Source organism: Corvus moneduloides, chromosome 9, assembly GCF_009650955.1.
Source record: "Corvus moneduloides isolate bCorMon1 chromosome 9, bCorMon1.pri, whole genome shotgun sequence".
NCBI classification, from domain to species: Eukaryota; Metazoa; Chordata; class Aves; order Passeriformes; family Corvidae; genus Corvus; species Corvus moneduloides.
In genome coordinates, this window is record NC_045484.1 from 6,122,824 (window position 1) to 6,137,316 (window position 14,493).

The window sequence follows — 14,493 nt, forward strand, 5'->3', positions numbered from 1 at the left end:
CCTTGTCATGGCAGAAACTCTGAAGAAAGCTTTGAGGAAACTTTATCAGAGTTCCTTTGCTAATGGAATCTCCGGAGGAAGGAAGAGCTTACTTAATAATTTACAGTAGTCTTCCTTTGCAGGGGCTGTCTGAGACCTCTTGTCTGCAGCAGATAAAGAAAACCCCACAAAAAAAAACAGAACACCAAAGCCTGCAAGCAATATGCTTGTAAAAACTCCAGCCTAAAAAAAGACTGCTTCTTTTTGTTGGCTGTATTCCCTTATGCATCATTGACATGGGGCTCTTTTTGGTTTTTCCCAGGGAATTCTGCTATCCACTGACTATATTCTTATTTCCGTGTAAGGTACTGGAAGATGAAGGCAAAATTTTCAGTAAAAAAGAAAGCCTGAAAAATCATTCTCAAAACCACACAACAGAGGCTAAAACCTCATTATTAAAAGTAAAAGGCACTTAGAAACTCCAACCCTGCTGTTCAGGAAGACTGGGATTTCTATGAGCTAAAGCTCACGTTGGATGCTATGCTACATGTATATTTCAGGAAAATACCTCTGATACAGTTACTTAAATTGAACTGTAGATAATCTAGCTAAAAATGCCATGCAGCCTGACCTTAGCTGCTTTCTATGTTACTTATTTATTCTCTTCCCAAAGTTGTTTCACATTTATGCTTTTTTACTCTTTTACCAGTTGATTTGGGAATGTAAGACCCTCATTTCTTGTGCTGCACAGAGCTGGATGAAGTTGTTGCTCTCCCCTTGTGCTACATGAGCACAGACATAGTTCCGTAAAATTAATACAGTTCCCCTCTTCCAGAAAAATAGGAGACTCTAAAGAAAATTTTTTAGAAATGCTGAACATTCCTTGTTCCTATACACTCCAGACTTTCATTTTCACAAGTCTAGCTTTTTATAGTGGATGGGAACACTCCAGACCACCTCTTTTCCCTTACAGAGGTGCCTTGACAATTATGTAGCCACAACTAATTTTCCAGTTGGAAGGTTTACTTAAGAGGCCACTATGAGACACAAAGGGTAGGAAAGGGCTATATAAACATATTAGGAATAAAACCAACAAAATCCAGCCTGGTCTGCTACGTAAAGGACAGCAATTGACAGAGGACATGTCAAATGTAATTTCTTTCTATATAAAAGAAAGTTAATACTCATTGCCATAGTGTTATGCATTGGGAAAAAAGAACAGGTCAGATAATGGAAATACTGGAGTGAAGATTATTTAGGTTGGTTACAACCAATCAAGCCACAGTTTAAAGATCCAAACCTTCTGTAATTAACTTCGAGAATATGAGAAAAAAGGTGTAAAAGGGTGGACAAAAAGCAAATACTGCCTCTCTGTATCTCAGAAAAGAAGATCAAGGGAATTAGAAGCTAGGCCTTCCACGAGAGCACCTAGAAAAGACACTAGAACACAGAAAAATTTTAAAGAAAACAATTGAAAAATCAGCAGAAGGCTGCTAATATATCAAGAACAGCTGACATTGATGATTGATCTGTTCCTGGCAGATCAACCTAGTTTGTGCCTCAAGGCTGTGTCAGTAATAAAGAAACAATGGTGCACTATGGTTTTTTATAATTAAGATTTTTAATGTTGTCCCATGAGACATTCTTATGAGGAAACAAGTGAAACAATGCTTAGCTGAAATCACCATAAAATGAGCATACAAGGGATGGAATCACTACTCAAAAGGCAGTTTTTCAAAGAACCCAATCTGTCCAAGAGAACTGTTTTATTCCCACCCCACTGTAAAAAAGGGCAATGGAGGAAAGAAATCTTAACAATCTTGTAAAACCTAAAAGATGTTTTAGGGTACTTAGGAGGCATGTGATAAATAATGTTTCCCATCCACTTGGTGCACAACAAGTAGTGGTGGATTGATTCGTAGCAAAAAAGTTTTGACTGAAAATTTTCCAAAGGGGCCATGAAATGCTGAAACAGGAGTTTTGTAGAGTCTGCCTTTCTGTTTGAAATTTGCAAGTTTTGGGTTGAGAAACATTTTTTCAGTATCTCTAGCAGTAGCTAAAGAAAATTTAATGCAGAGGAAAATTATTTCACTTTATCTAAAACTCTGTTGAACTTGCAGAAATCACAAATCCAAGACAAATACAGAACATGGTGGGATGCCAGGTAACCAGAGTATATAGATGTACAGTTGTACATACAGAAAGAGACAGAGATTCATTTCCCATGTCTTTTTTAAAGACTGTTTCTTTATGTACAAGATTACGTACATAATCTGCATTTATGTATCAACAGACAAAACCAGAGCTTTAAGTGCTTCTGAGTAATCCAGTTCCATCTCTCCCCTAGAAGATATTTTTGTCATTCCTAAATTAAAACATCTGATAAGTATTTATATAAAAGCTCTTTGTATAATGGACATTTATCCCATGGCAAAGAGCCATAGAACTACTTGAAATTTTGAAGTAATGGGAAAACCTCCAGCTTCACCCACAGTAACACTCACTAGGAGAGGAAAAGTAAGAGCTTTAGCCAGCCTTGAATGGGGGAAAGGAGTTTTAGTGCCAGTAGTGAAGGTGTTTCCTGTTTGGAGAGGAGCTTGCAACACTAATTCTTTAGAAATTAGGAGACAAAGGGTTTAAGGCACAAATTTTCCCTGAGGTCCAGACGGGAAGAAAAGATAATTTCCGAAAACATACTCATCCCTCAGCCTCTGTGTCTGATTAAGTGTGAATAAGGTAGGCAATGCAACCGCTACAAAGACGCTGGAATTTCTCAAGCTGCCTAAGGCAGTCTCCACTCTGTCTGGAGTGGAACCCCTGGAGTCAGAAAATCTTATCTCCACTTCTCATTTCGGGAATTCTGATGTGACTCATAGTGCTCAATTTCCTCCAAACAGGCAAAAATATACATTGAAGAATCTAACCTGAAGTCAGGGGTCACTTGCACTGGCCAGGTATGATTCAGAGCATTGAAACATGAAACAGAGCTAAGGAGCAGAGGAAACAGCAACTCACACCTTGAATTAAGATAAAAGCAGGACTGGCCTTAACATCACACACTGGCTGCCTGCAGTTGCAGGTGGAACTGATCCCGTGCAGAACTTGATTATTTCTAATTCCACTGTTGGAAATCATGGCAGAGAAGCTCTTGGAGCTTTGTCACCCTTCATGTACACATAGAAAGAATAAGTATATAATGCATGTATTGACTGTTCATTTACTGTCCAGGTCTGTTCCACAGCCCCATGGTCTCAACAGGGGAGATGTCCCAGAAGTGACACTGACGGGGATGCTGGCTCTGACAAACAGAACATTTACAGCTTTTGGCAAGTGAAAGGAGTGAGAGCAAGTTTCAGGATTAGGAGATTAAGCAGGTGGTTGATAATGTAAAAGTGGTCATCATGAGATCGGTTTTTTGTTTTGCAGATTCTTTGCATAGCTTCTGCCTAGCTCTATTCCAATAAAATATTGTTTTGGCTTATCAGAGAGCATGTGAGCTTATCATCAGCATTGAAGTGCTGACATGACCTACAATTCTTCATGTACGGTATCATGAGGGAGAGGCTACAAAAAGGAGGAAGAGGCAGTAGTTCCACTTCCTTACTAATGCATCTCACCAGGAGTTTATGAATTCCAAGCTTCAGGTCTGTTCTCTTCAGTGCTCAAGTCAGCTTCAGGTACATCATTTTTATACATCAATAGACACAGTATTTAATATGTTTGAGTCCTTAACTAAAGCAGTATTCAACAACAGTCATTAAATATAGCATTCATTGTAACAAATACAACAATCGGTAAAGGTCCATCACCAAAACTACTGGAATTCTGTGGAAGGAGATCTTGCCACTGGGTATCTGAAATCTTCAAGGCAGAAGACCAAAGCACAAGGAACATCTGCATAGCACTGAGAAGTAAAACCTGACCCAAGAACAGCCATCAAAGGTGTATCATTCTTATTACTCATTCTTTTTCTCAGTCAATAGACCATGAGAGAACAGAAGTTCTTGAAGCTCTTTCAGGAGCTTTTTTTGCCACAGCCATACCATCTATGAATTATTCAAAGAAAGAAATTTATTTCCGTCAGCTGGATAGGTAATTACTTTTTAGGACAGGCATTTTTAACACAAGATTATTAGTGAAGTGTACTTTAATTACTGCATATAATTGTTGTTTCAAGAACAAAGAACTCATCACTAACATTGAAAGTAATGGTGTTAAATTACTTAATTTTATCACTTCCTGGACAAGAAAACTCCAACAAACCAGCACCACAAGGTTTTTTAAAGTTCCAGTTAACTGGTACCAAAATAATTAGGACTTCCCTTTTTACCAGGGCTAGAAAACAATACTTTAACTTTTCCAGTGAAGATTTTGCTCTTCCAACCCTTTTAGATTTCTTGACTCATCAAGGAAGGATGAGTCCGTCACCTATCCTGATATTGTTGCACTTTTATGTTTGAGCCCAAAAAACAATCCACAGAGTCAGTTTTCTCAAGTGCTGAGCATGTACCCCACCCCACAGACCCTGTTAATAACCCTTCACATAAAGAGCTGTCAAGCACTGGAACAACCTGCCCAGGGAACTGGCGGAGTCACCATCTCTGGCGATATTTAGGTGCTTAGGAATTTGGCAGTGTTAGGTTTCTATTTGCATTCTGATCTTACGAGGCTTTTCCAAAGTAAGTGACTGATTCTGTGATTCTGTATTTTATCCTTCCTGGTACATACAAGTTGTGGTTTTTTCCTCTCATTTATCAATAGCCATTTACTCATCATTTGTAGTCACATGATTGCAATTAGTAGCAGAGTCTGGTTATTTGGCCCACAGAAGTAATATTACTTTCATAACAGGTATTGTACCAGCAGGAAGAGAAGGAATTGCCATTTATCATCAATAAAATAATACTTGGCCCGCATACATCATTCTTACTTCAGGCAGTTAAGAGCTCAGTTCATCTGTGCTTCTAAGCTACAAAATCCCCACAATGGGGGTACATAAATACAGCGCGGAAGCTACCCTACTCTCAAAATAAAATGAAAGATCCAGATTTATGCCCACCCAAAGATAAGTAAATTAGGAGTGCAGTTGCTCTATACCCTCTAGAGTTAAAGACAGACAAACGTTTATCTAATTTATATCCAGAATTATGCTAGTAAGACTTCATACCATTACATTCCCCATCCATCATCTTCATTCTGATTTTTTTTTAGGAGCTGCAATCCCAACACCATGACAAAGGAAGGACATTGTTTCCCTGCTGAGTGCCTCCAGCCCTAAATCCACCAATCAAAACCCCCTCATATCTCTACTCCATGAATGCAAATTTGTGAGCTCATCTTGAAGAAAAGCAGTTGAAAGGCCCTTCTATTCAGAATGTCACATATCCTGCATAAATGAACTCTGATCAATTAAACAGCTCATTCACACTGTTTGTCTCTGCAGACCACAACGGAACAGCTGGGCCTCGGGAATCATCACCTGCACAGTGCTTCCATCATGCCCCCAACATATGGTGCAAGGCACGGACACCAAGAGCAAGGAAGGACAACCAAAGGACAGTAGAGCCCTGGTAACAAACCTGGAGAGCTGTTTCATTGAATAACGGGAATCCGGGCATGTTCAGTGTTCTCTCACTTCAAACATTAACAATTCTGTGACAGGCAGGTGATATTTATGGTCATTCAGAAGGAGAGCCAGGAGAATGACACCTCCTGGTAGGAAACTCTAGGCTTTTAAAAGGATAGATACATGCCATGAAGTCCCTTCTAAAGAAATACCTCTCCAGGAGCCTATTAGAAATTTGTGTTTAAACCTGGGGAAGAAGAAGCAGCTAGGAAGGCTCAGAAAAGTAAAGAAGGTGCTCAGAAAAGTAGGAAGGTACTCAGAAGTTTTCTGTATATAAACAGATACAGCTGGTACAAAAAACCCAGATGGATAAAAAAAACCACCTCTGAGTAAATGTAGACCAGAAATTAGAGGGTGTTTTTAGCCAGAAGAGCAATGAGGTTATAAAATTGCTTCCTATGTGGAGCAAAACAAAACTTGGTTTTCCTCAGATCTTGTTGATTTCTGAAAGGGATCATAGGGGACCATTATTCATGAAAGCAAGGTACGAAGGGCCCAGAAGACGCCCCTCACAATCCAGCATGCTGGAGGTTGGCCTGGATTCCTAAACTTTGGTGCACAAACCAAGCCTCTGGATCCTGGACTGACTATATACATACACAGATCCCAAAGATGTTGATCCCAAGAGAGATAATGTTATTACCCTGCATTTGTTCTGGCTTCTTTGCTAACCTGAGGTTAACAGTTGTAGAAGAAGAATCTTTATTAAATCCTATTAAATTGGGTGGGCCAAGCAGCAAAGAAGAACCTGTGATCTTTGATGCCCATGACAGAATTTACAACAGTGCATTTCCTTTGCACAAGTGTATTAGGCATTCTCCTGCTCAACTCTGGGGTAACTCCCACTCTGGAATAAAAAAAAATTTGCAAGTACAGCTAAAAATTAGCCTTCATTTTACTTTCTCTGTTGTGTGAGGGTTACACACAATGGAAAGCACCTACTTCAAAATCCTTTCCTTAATATTTTCCTGTAATACAAGCACGGGCTAAATGTATCCTTACATCTTGTGCTCTCTGTCAGAGAGCTCAATAAAAGGAGAAATTTATACACCTGGACAGCAAAATGATTGCTTCCCTTTCCTGACTCTAGTAGCCTGGATTGATCCAATGGCTTGAGCGAATCTAATGTTGAGTTTCACTGCAGCACCATGTATAACTTAACATATTTGCATAATAATAACATGCCTTTTCTAGTCACTTGCCATTCAGAGGTTAAATAAGAAAATAAATGTAGATGTTTTGACATTAAGATACTCCTCACAGGATCTGATGATAGGAAGGACATAAACAAAACAATTTTTAGTCATTTGGGTGCAGTCCAAATCCTGCAAACCATAATGCAAAACAAGACCCAAATAATGTTTTTTAGGACTCCACTGCAAAGCGACAAGATGTCACTTGACCAAATAAATAAAAACCCCCTTAATTTTTCAGAAAATAGCGCCAAGCTTACTGCCTCAGTTAGCCATGAGTAAGCCCATGACAAAAGGAAAGTCCCTCCATGCAGTTTTGTTGGAGACAGGCTGTGCCTGGTTAAAGACCCCTGTCACCCCATGCCATTCTCTCTGTACCCCTGAGGCCCACAAAGTGACGCACGAACAATTCCCACCAACAGCGGGGAATTTTTGTCTGCAGCCTAACAGCCAACAGGAAGCTCCTATACCTGGGCATGGCATAGGAAACTACTCTTGGATAAGATGGATGCTGGGGAAGAGAAAAACATTAAAGAAAACAGGACAAAGCTCTGCTCTATTACTAAGTCACAAATTTATCTGCTCAAATTCATGTTGGGTGAAGCCTGATGCCTGCCCTCCTTGTTGAGTACAAATTCCTTTCAAGTTTAGCTTCTAAGGTATACCACAAGTATTTCCTTTGCCATCCTTACAACTATTGTTTGTTGCTAGTTCCTTCCGCGCATCATAACTGAAAGGGGGCAATAAAGGTTTCCACAGGCACACAACAGGCTGTTGTGCTTAAGGAAATGAAGCAGCTCATTCCAGTGAAAAAGACGGAGTTCATGCAAACAAACAACTTCCATAACACTTTCTTAATACAGGATAAACAAAAACATGAGATATTAGGGTAGATTGGTAAACAAAGTAATCAAGGAATAAGCTAAATACACAACACCAACCAAAATAAAAAAAGACCTTGCTAGATTAGTAAAGGCAAACTTAAAGGACGAATCCTACCAGCCTTTACCACTAGATAAAGCAAGCTTACACAACCACCTCAACTCCACAAGACTCTCCAAACTATATTATCATAACTAGGCACAGATTTTATCACTTTCTCTGCCTGCCTTGAAAATCCTGAGCAGCTGAGGTAGGAAGCTTGGTTTCTACTTAAAGCCCTTCACACCTCTTTACCCCTTAAAATTTAGTTAGTAAGGATTCAGCTTCCTAGGTCTCTGGGTTTGTTTTTTTTTTTCCCCAGTATGACTGCTACTCTGTGTACAGACAAGGTAACTAACAAGAGTCTCTGAAATAACAAAATGCTTGCATTTGCTAATTAAGGTTTGTTAGAGTTAAAAACGTAGCTTAGGAAACAACTTTTGTTTTAAAGTAACAAGTCTCAAAATAGTCTAACCAAGTCCCAATTTACATCTATCTCTGTAGTATCTCTAAATACTGTATTTAGGTTATATGTACTCTTCCTCTGTTTTACTGACATTTTCCATTAATTTTATCTTAATTTTTATAGCATGTTGTTTGTGTATTCAGGTGAAGTATTTAATGCTAGTTTTAGGTTATAAAACTATTACTGATGGAGAAATTCATGTCAACAATAGCTTAATATTTGTATGCATAAAAAGAATAAAATAGTTCAGTTAAAAGTGATCTACAAAATAACTTTAAAATGTAGTTATGTTGAAGTTTATTTATGCAAATGTTCTGAAGTTTTTTGAAGTATTTTTAGTCTTTAATATATGAAAATTCCCTGATTTTGGAGTAAACATTTGAAACAAGACTATGCTCTTATTTCAGCACTGCATGAAAACAATTATTTTTCCTTTGGTAAATATTATAGATTTAGTCTTCAGTGAAGTGGTAACAAGGGGGGATGGCTTTAAACAGAAAGAAAATAGGTTTAGATTGGATATGGGGAAGAAGTTCTTCACTGTGAATGTGGTGAGGCTCTGGCACGTGTTGCCCAGAGAAGCTGTGGATGCCCCATCCCTGGAAGTGTTCAAGGCTGGGCTGGACGGGGCTTGCAGCAACCTGAGATAGTGGAAAGTGTCCCTGCCCATAGCAGGGGTTAGGAATAAATGGTCTTTAAAGTCCCTTCCAACCAAAACCATTCTGTGATTCTAAAAATTATTCATTCTAACATCTGTGACTGTATGATCAATTTCTGTGGGGCTTGCCTAAATCATCAAGTGCACCTATAAAATAAGGCAACCATGAGTTAAATTTGTATTTCTTATTCAGCATCAGTGAAATGTAACCTACAGAATACTGGCTATCAAAGCTACCAGGCTCTCCATGACTCTCTTCCCTGGCACAAACACCTTGTTTTGCAAGGTGCTCTCTACAAAGTCCCAGCTTGAGAACAAGTGGAGAGGAGGCCACAGTTGCAAAGGGAGGGATGCAGGATAAGAGCTCTCGAAAGGGCATTTTAGTGTTAGAGGCAGTGGTTAACTCCTGCTCTTGTAGTCTATGCAAAATACCTTGTTTCTCTGCTTTTGGTACCTTGACGCTCAGAGAGGAGCATCAAGTAAAAGCAGACCTTTATTGCCATGAGGGCTTCTGTCAGGCGGAGATCTCGAGGCTCAGATGACCTCAGTCCAAGTCAGAAGTTAATATATTAATTACATTGGTTTAATACTTCTCTTGACTTGGGGATTTGTTGTCAGACTCCATAACAGTACTACCTTGGTGTTTTATTGAAACCAGAGAAATAGTCATTGACTTCTTTTCAAGTAGACGCTGCGCTGCTACTTTCAAAGCTGGATGTGGTTACCAAGGCAAGAGTGATCCGTAGATATGTTGCTTTGCAACTGACATAGCGATATAAGTTGGCATGTTTTTATCGGCGGGCACCTTGAAGGAGCCGCGCAGCCGATCCCGCTCGTCCCCTCACGGTGAGCTGCCGCTCACAGCCCGTCCCGCCTCACGGCCGCCATGGCGCCCGCCCCGCCCCCACTGCCTTGCGGCTTCCGCGCCGGCAGAGCCATGGCGGCCGTGCGGGACGTGGCGATCGACCCCGAGGGCACCTTCAAGTACATCCTGGTGCGCCTGCAGCGCCCGGGCGGCGGCGAGCAGCGGGACATCGTCCGCGGCACCAAGGCGGCCGAGTTCCACAGTGCGTGACAGCGCGCGGGGGCGAGCGGACAGCGGTCGGAGCGGGGCCCCTCGGGTGCGGGACGCGGCCGCCGGGCCCCGGCGGGTCTGAGACGGAGCGGGAGCCCCGGCCTGAGTAGCTCAAAAGTCCCCTTTTCCCCACTTTCTACGTCCCCCGTGTGATATGAAAACTGGGCCAATATATTTCAGGTGCCATTTCTGAACCCAGTCAACCTCATTTTGGAGAACGGTATGTTCTAGCTAAGTAAAAAACCAAAGGACTTTAACTGCAGCTTTTCTATGCCTCTGAAGAGAAACCTCCCTCTCTTGTAGCTGAAAGAAGGGATCTGCGGGAAAATAGAAAGTAGTTAAAAGCGAGTTCTAGACTATGTAATGCCTAGTGCCTGTTCTAATGGCTCTCACCATTCTTCTTGTGCAGATCATATATTTGAAAAAGTAAATCCGGAGATGGAAAAGCTGGGATATGAGTGCAAGTGCCTTGGAGGAGGGAAAATTGAACATAATAGCAAAGACAAGAAAATTAGGGTATTTGGGCTCTCAACAGTAAGTGCATCTCTCAAGCAACCTTTCAAATGCTTCTGTCTCTGATGCTCTGGGATTTTTGGTTAATAGCATGGTGGCTTTTGGCAATTTGCATCATATTGTAAACATTAACTGGAAAACTCGCCTGGCTCTCTTGTGAGATAGATTAGAAAAACAATAGTTTTAGGGCAGGAGACCAATAAGATAACGTTGGTGTTACTCAGCATTAGGTTAAGTTAGAATTAAGACTAAAAATGGAAGTTGGCATCTCTTGACTCAGAATCTTTTAGTCTTACTGCTAGAGCAGGAATAGCCCATTTGTAGCCACAGGGGCTTGATCCAGCTAGTGTGTGATCTTTATCTGCCAATAAAAATGTTGGTTGGTAGTGACCAGCTAAATTGTGAATGTCATTCTGTGTATGTGTTGGGTGAGAAGAGTAGATACAGTTTAGGTGTGGTAAATTTTTAGTGGGTGAAGATATAGTAATGCATTTTGTGGGAATAAAAGTAGCATTTTTGTTACCTCTTATTGTTCTGTTTAAATTCAGTTCCTTTAGGTAAGACTCAGTAAATGGTCAGAATTTCTCTCATTTAGGGAATGTGCTATAGTCTATTTCTGGTATTGCTTAGTGATGAAGCTTAGCTGTTTCTGTGGTAACAACTGAGTAAAGATTCTAAGCTTCTAAAGGAGACAAGAAGAAAATAGTTCAATTAAGTTAATGTAATTTTCTATAGAAAGTGATGGTTGCTTCAAATCTGCCTACCTTTGATGAGGAGTGAAGATTGGGCCTTGAATGTCTTAAGCAGTTTCAAATGTTAGTGCTGCTTTTCTTCCAGGATGACTTGTGCCACCTGGAATTGTAAGGAGGAAAAAAACCAAAGCCAAACCCCTTAACATCTGTGTGGGATGGGAAGGCAGTGTATAATGCTTATTATACTAAATTCTCCTGATGGTTGGTTTGCATTGTGATTGCATTTTTAGGTGAGACTTGATACCTGTATTATTAATCTAGCTGCCAAATTAAGTGTTAGAGGCAGTGGTCAACTCTTGCAGTCTGAGAAATACACTTTGTTTCTCTGCTTTTGGTGCCTTGATGCTCACAGAGGAGCAGCAGGTAAAAGCAGACTTTTATTGCCATGAGGGCTTCTCTCAGGAAGAGATCCCAAGGCTCAGATGACCTCAGTCCCAGGTCAGAAGTTAAAATATTAATTGCATTGGTTTAATGCTTCTTTTGACTTGAAGGTTTGTTGACAGAGAACTACCTTGGGGTTTTATGGAAACCAGAGAAATAGTCATTGACTTCTTTTGAAGCTGTGCTGCTATTTACAAGGCTGGATGGGGTCTTCAAAGTGCTTGCCAAGGCAAGAGTGAGCTGTGGATATGTTGCTTTCCAACTGATATAACTATATTATCTGTTATTTTTGAAAAGCTTGCATTTTATAATGCATCAACTTTAACCTTTTCAGTTTAAATGCTTGTTTATCTAAGCTCTTCTTCTTTGGGGCTGGGTTACTGATGAAGAGTATGTTTTGTTTGATAGTACAACCTTGGGCTCTTTTTTCAGTCTAAGTAAACTTTCATGTGAAATATTATGGGGAAAAAAACAACTGGTAAATCACAGATTTCTATCAGTACACTGCACTGTTGTGCAGTAAAGGCTTTTTCAGGGAGAAAGTTGTGTAGTTCTGAAATAAGAAATCAAGATGACTCTGATCATGTAAGACAATAATGGAAAGGCCACTTCGACCACAACTGCCACAGTTTCAGTGGAAGAGTAACATTGTGATCAGTGATTTTTTTTAAAATGAGGGTTAAAAATCACATGGGTCATCTGACCTTCCCTTAGCTTGGAGTTGTAATGGCTGAAGAGCACAGATACTTAAAATTGTGCTATTATCAACTAAGGCAAGATTGAAAATAAATAAGACATAAAGACTGTGATTTCTTTAGTGGCCAGAATAGCGCTCAAATGATCACACTTGTTTGCTTATTCCCTTTTCCTTCAGCTGAGCCACATCAGCTGTTTGTATGCTCACACATTAAATAATGGTGGCTGAGGAGTTGGGAACATTGTAAAACAAGCTTTCTGCTGGAGAAATTATGTGGAAAATGCATTCTCTATTATTTGAGATTGCTTGACCCCATCTCATTTATTTTCTAGAACTTGAATTTGGGTAGCAGGGGGGAGTTGGAGAGGATAAAAGAAAAATAAAACATGATACTGCAAGAATAACTTTTTTAGAACTTTTATTTGATTTGCATGTGAACAACTTGTGTTGATAAGAACTGAATGGTTCTGAAGACTTACTGTCCATGTTCAGTAAGCTTTTTTTTAATTATTTTTTTTGTCTTGCAGGGCTATGGAAAAGCAGATCACTCAGTGACTGTAGAGATACTAAAGAAAGAGTATACAGATTATGAAATTACATGGTCAGATGAGAAGAAATAAACTTGTGAACACAACAAGCAGTTCAAACCTGGTAACTGTGAGCAGTACTTTGATAAATAAAATTTAATGTGTTCTTTGTATGTAACCATAAATCTTGAGTAACTGGACTCTGCTGTAATTTATAATATGGTTGGTAATCCCACTCCTTCATGCAAGCCTTTTTACTCTCCTTTTGATGTGCCATTTAATTAAACACTTCCACACCGTCTTACCTCTAGTTTATTTCATCCAGTCCAATTGTACTGATCTATTGTAGGATACCTAAGGATTTACCATCAACTTCAAGCATCATTGGACCAAACCTGTTCACTGGTCTTTTGACCACAGTGTTTCCAGGTTTTTTTTTTTAATTACTTTTTAGACTTTTCATCTTTCTTCTCCACATCTAAAAAAATTGGTGTGGAGGGTGGGGTTGACAGTTACAGTTCTTCACCAATGATCCAAATCTTTGATTTACTCCATGGTTTTGAAAATTTAGTATTTTACAGAAGTAACGATCAAAATATTTGATGTTCCTCTAAGATCCTTCCCTATGACTGATGGCAATGTCAAATTCTGCGAATGTTGCTTTCATTCTGATTCCCCTGCACTACTTTTATTTGTGTGAATTTAATAATGCTTTTTTCTTTTTGTTTTCCTAGCAATAATTATATTATAGTAAAGTACCTCCTCAGTACACCTAGGCAGTGTCTGAATTAACTAACATCACCATCCTGTTGTGGCAGGATGTTGCTTTTTGTTTGTTGTGAAATTACTTGCTACAATTTTCACTTCTTTGGTTTCATGATAGTTTTCCTTTAATTCATTTGTGGATTTATTGACTTGCTGTCTTGAAGGCTTGCTGACTTCAAGAGGTATTTGTATACAAATTCTAGTTTTTCCCTTTCCTACTGGTTCCTACTGCACTTATCCACCAGTATCTGGTGGTATAGAGAAGCTTTTTCTTTTCAACGTGCAAGTGACTCTTAGAGTACAAACCAGGAAATCTGAGAGACTTTAGGCCAGTTTCTATCTGCTGTTACTGTCTTCTTACAGCTGCGATCCATCTTAAGCCACCTTTCTGTGACTTTGTTTTGGTTGGGTGGAGAGGAATTTTCTTTTCTCATCCTCAAACCTTTCAGTCCAGTCCTCATTAGAAGAGTTCCAGGGGTCTCCATCCCAATAATCTCCAGGGAGACGGATCTCCTGAACCTGGTGCAGCAGGTCTCTTGGTTGGCACCTGCTTCCCCCCGCTTGCAGCCTGGATTTTCCCCTCCAGCACCCTTGCCTGCTTTTGCATGTGCTCTTTGTGCTTCTGAGTTCTTGTGCAATGGTTGTCTGGCTGCACTGCTTCAACTACCATGGTAATGACTGCAGGCTTGATTTCAGAACACGATTTAATGCTTGTGTGCCTAATAACCCAGAATAGCATACAAGTCAGTAACCTGCAAATTTGGCACTTCCCAGTTCCATTATCATGGGCTTTTTTTCCCCTAAGCTTTAGTAAAATAACTGTAATTGCCAGTATACAAACCTGGATTTTAAATAGCCTCATTTCCCAAAACTGGCAAATAGTCTTCAAATGGAAGTCATCAGTTAGGGATAGCTGTGTTAAAACAAACAAGCCTTTGAA

General features: G+C 39.8%; 1 protein-coding gene across 1 annotated transcript; it reads left to right on the plus strand.

The window, feature by feature from the left end:
- Nucleotides 1-9,664: 9,664 nt before the first annotated feature.
- LOC116447865 (14 kDa phosphohistidine phosphatase-like) lies at nucleotides 9,665-13,089 on the plus strand. The gene is made up of 3 exons (XM_032117554.1): nucleotides 9,665-9,910; nucleotides 10,328-10,452; nucleotides 12,789-13,089. Exons 1-3 carry the CDS (start codon nucleotides 9,730-9,732, stop codon nucleotides 12,879-12,881), a joined length of 399 nt encoding a protein of 132 aa, XP_031973445.1. The 5' UTR covers nucleotides 9,665-9,729; the 3' UTR covers nucleotides 12,882-13,089.
- Nucleotides 13,090-14,493: the final 1,404 nt, after the last annotated feature.

What these genes read in the sequence shown, in the direction of transcription:
- LOC116447865 (XM_032117554.1), top strand. Translation starts at nt 9,730, where the DNA reads ATGGCGCCCGCCCCGCCCCCACTGCCTTGCGGCTTCCGCGCCGGCAGA. An exon ending in CAAGGCGGCCGAGTTCCACA is followed by an intron (nt 9,911 to 10,327) that starts GTGCGTGACAGC and finishes CTTCTTGTGCAG; the next exon opens with ATCATATATTTGAAAAAGTA. An exon ending in GGGTATTTGGGCTCTCAACA is followed by an intron (nt 10,453 to 12,788) that starts GTAAGTGCATCT and finishes TTTGTCTTGCAG; the next exon opens with GGCTATGGAAAAGCAGATCA.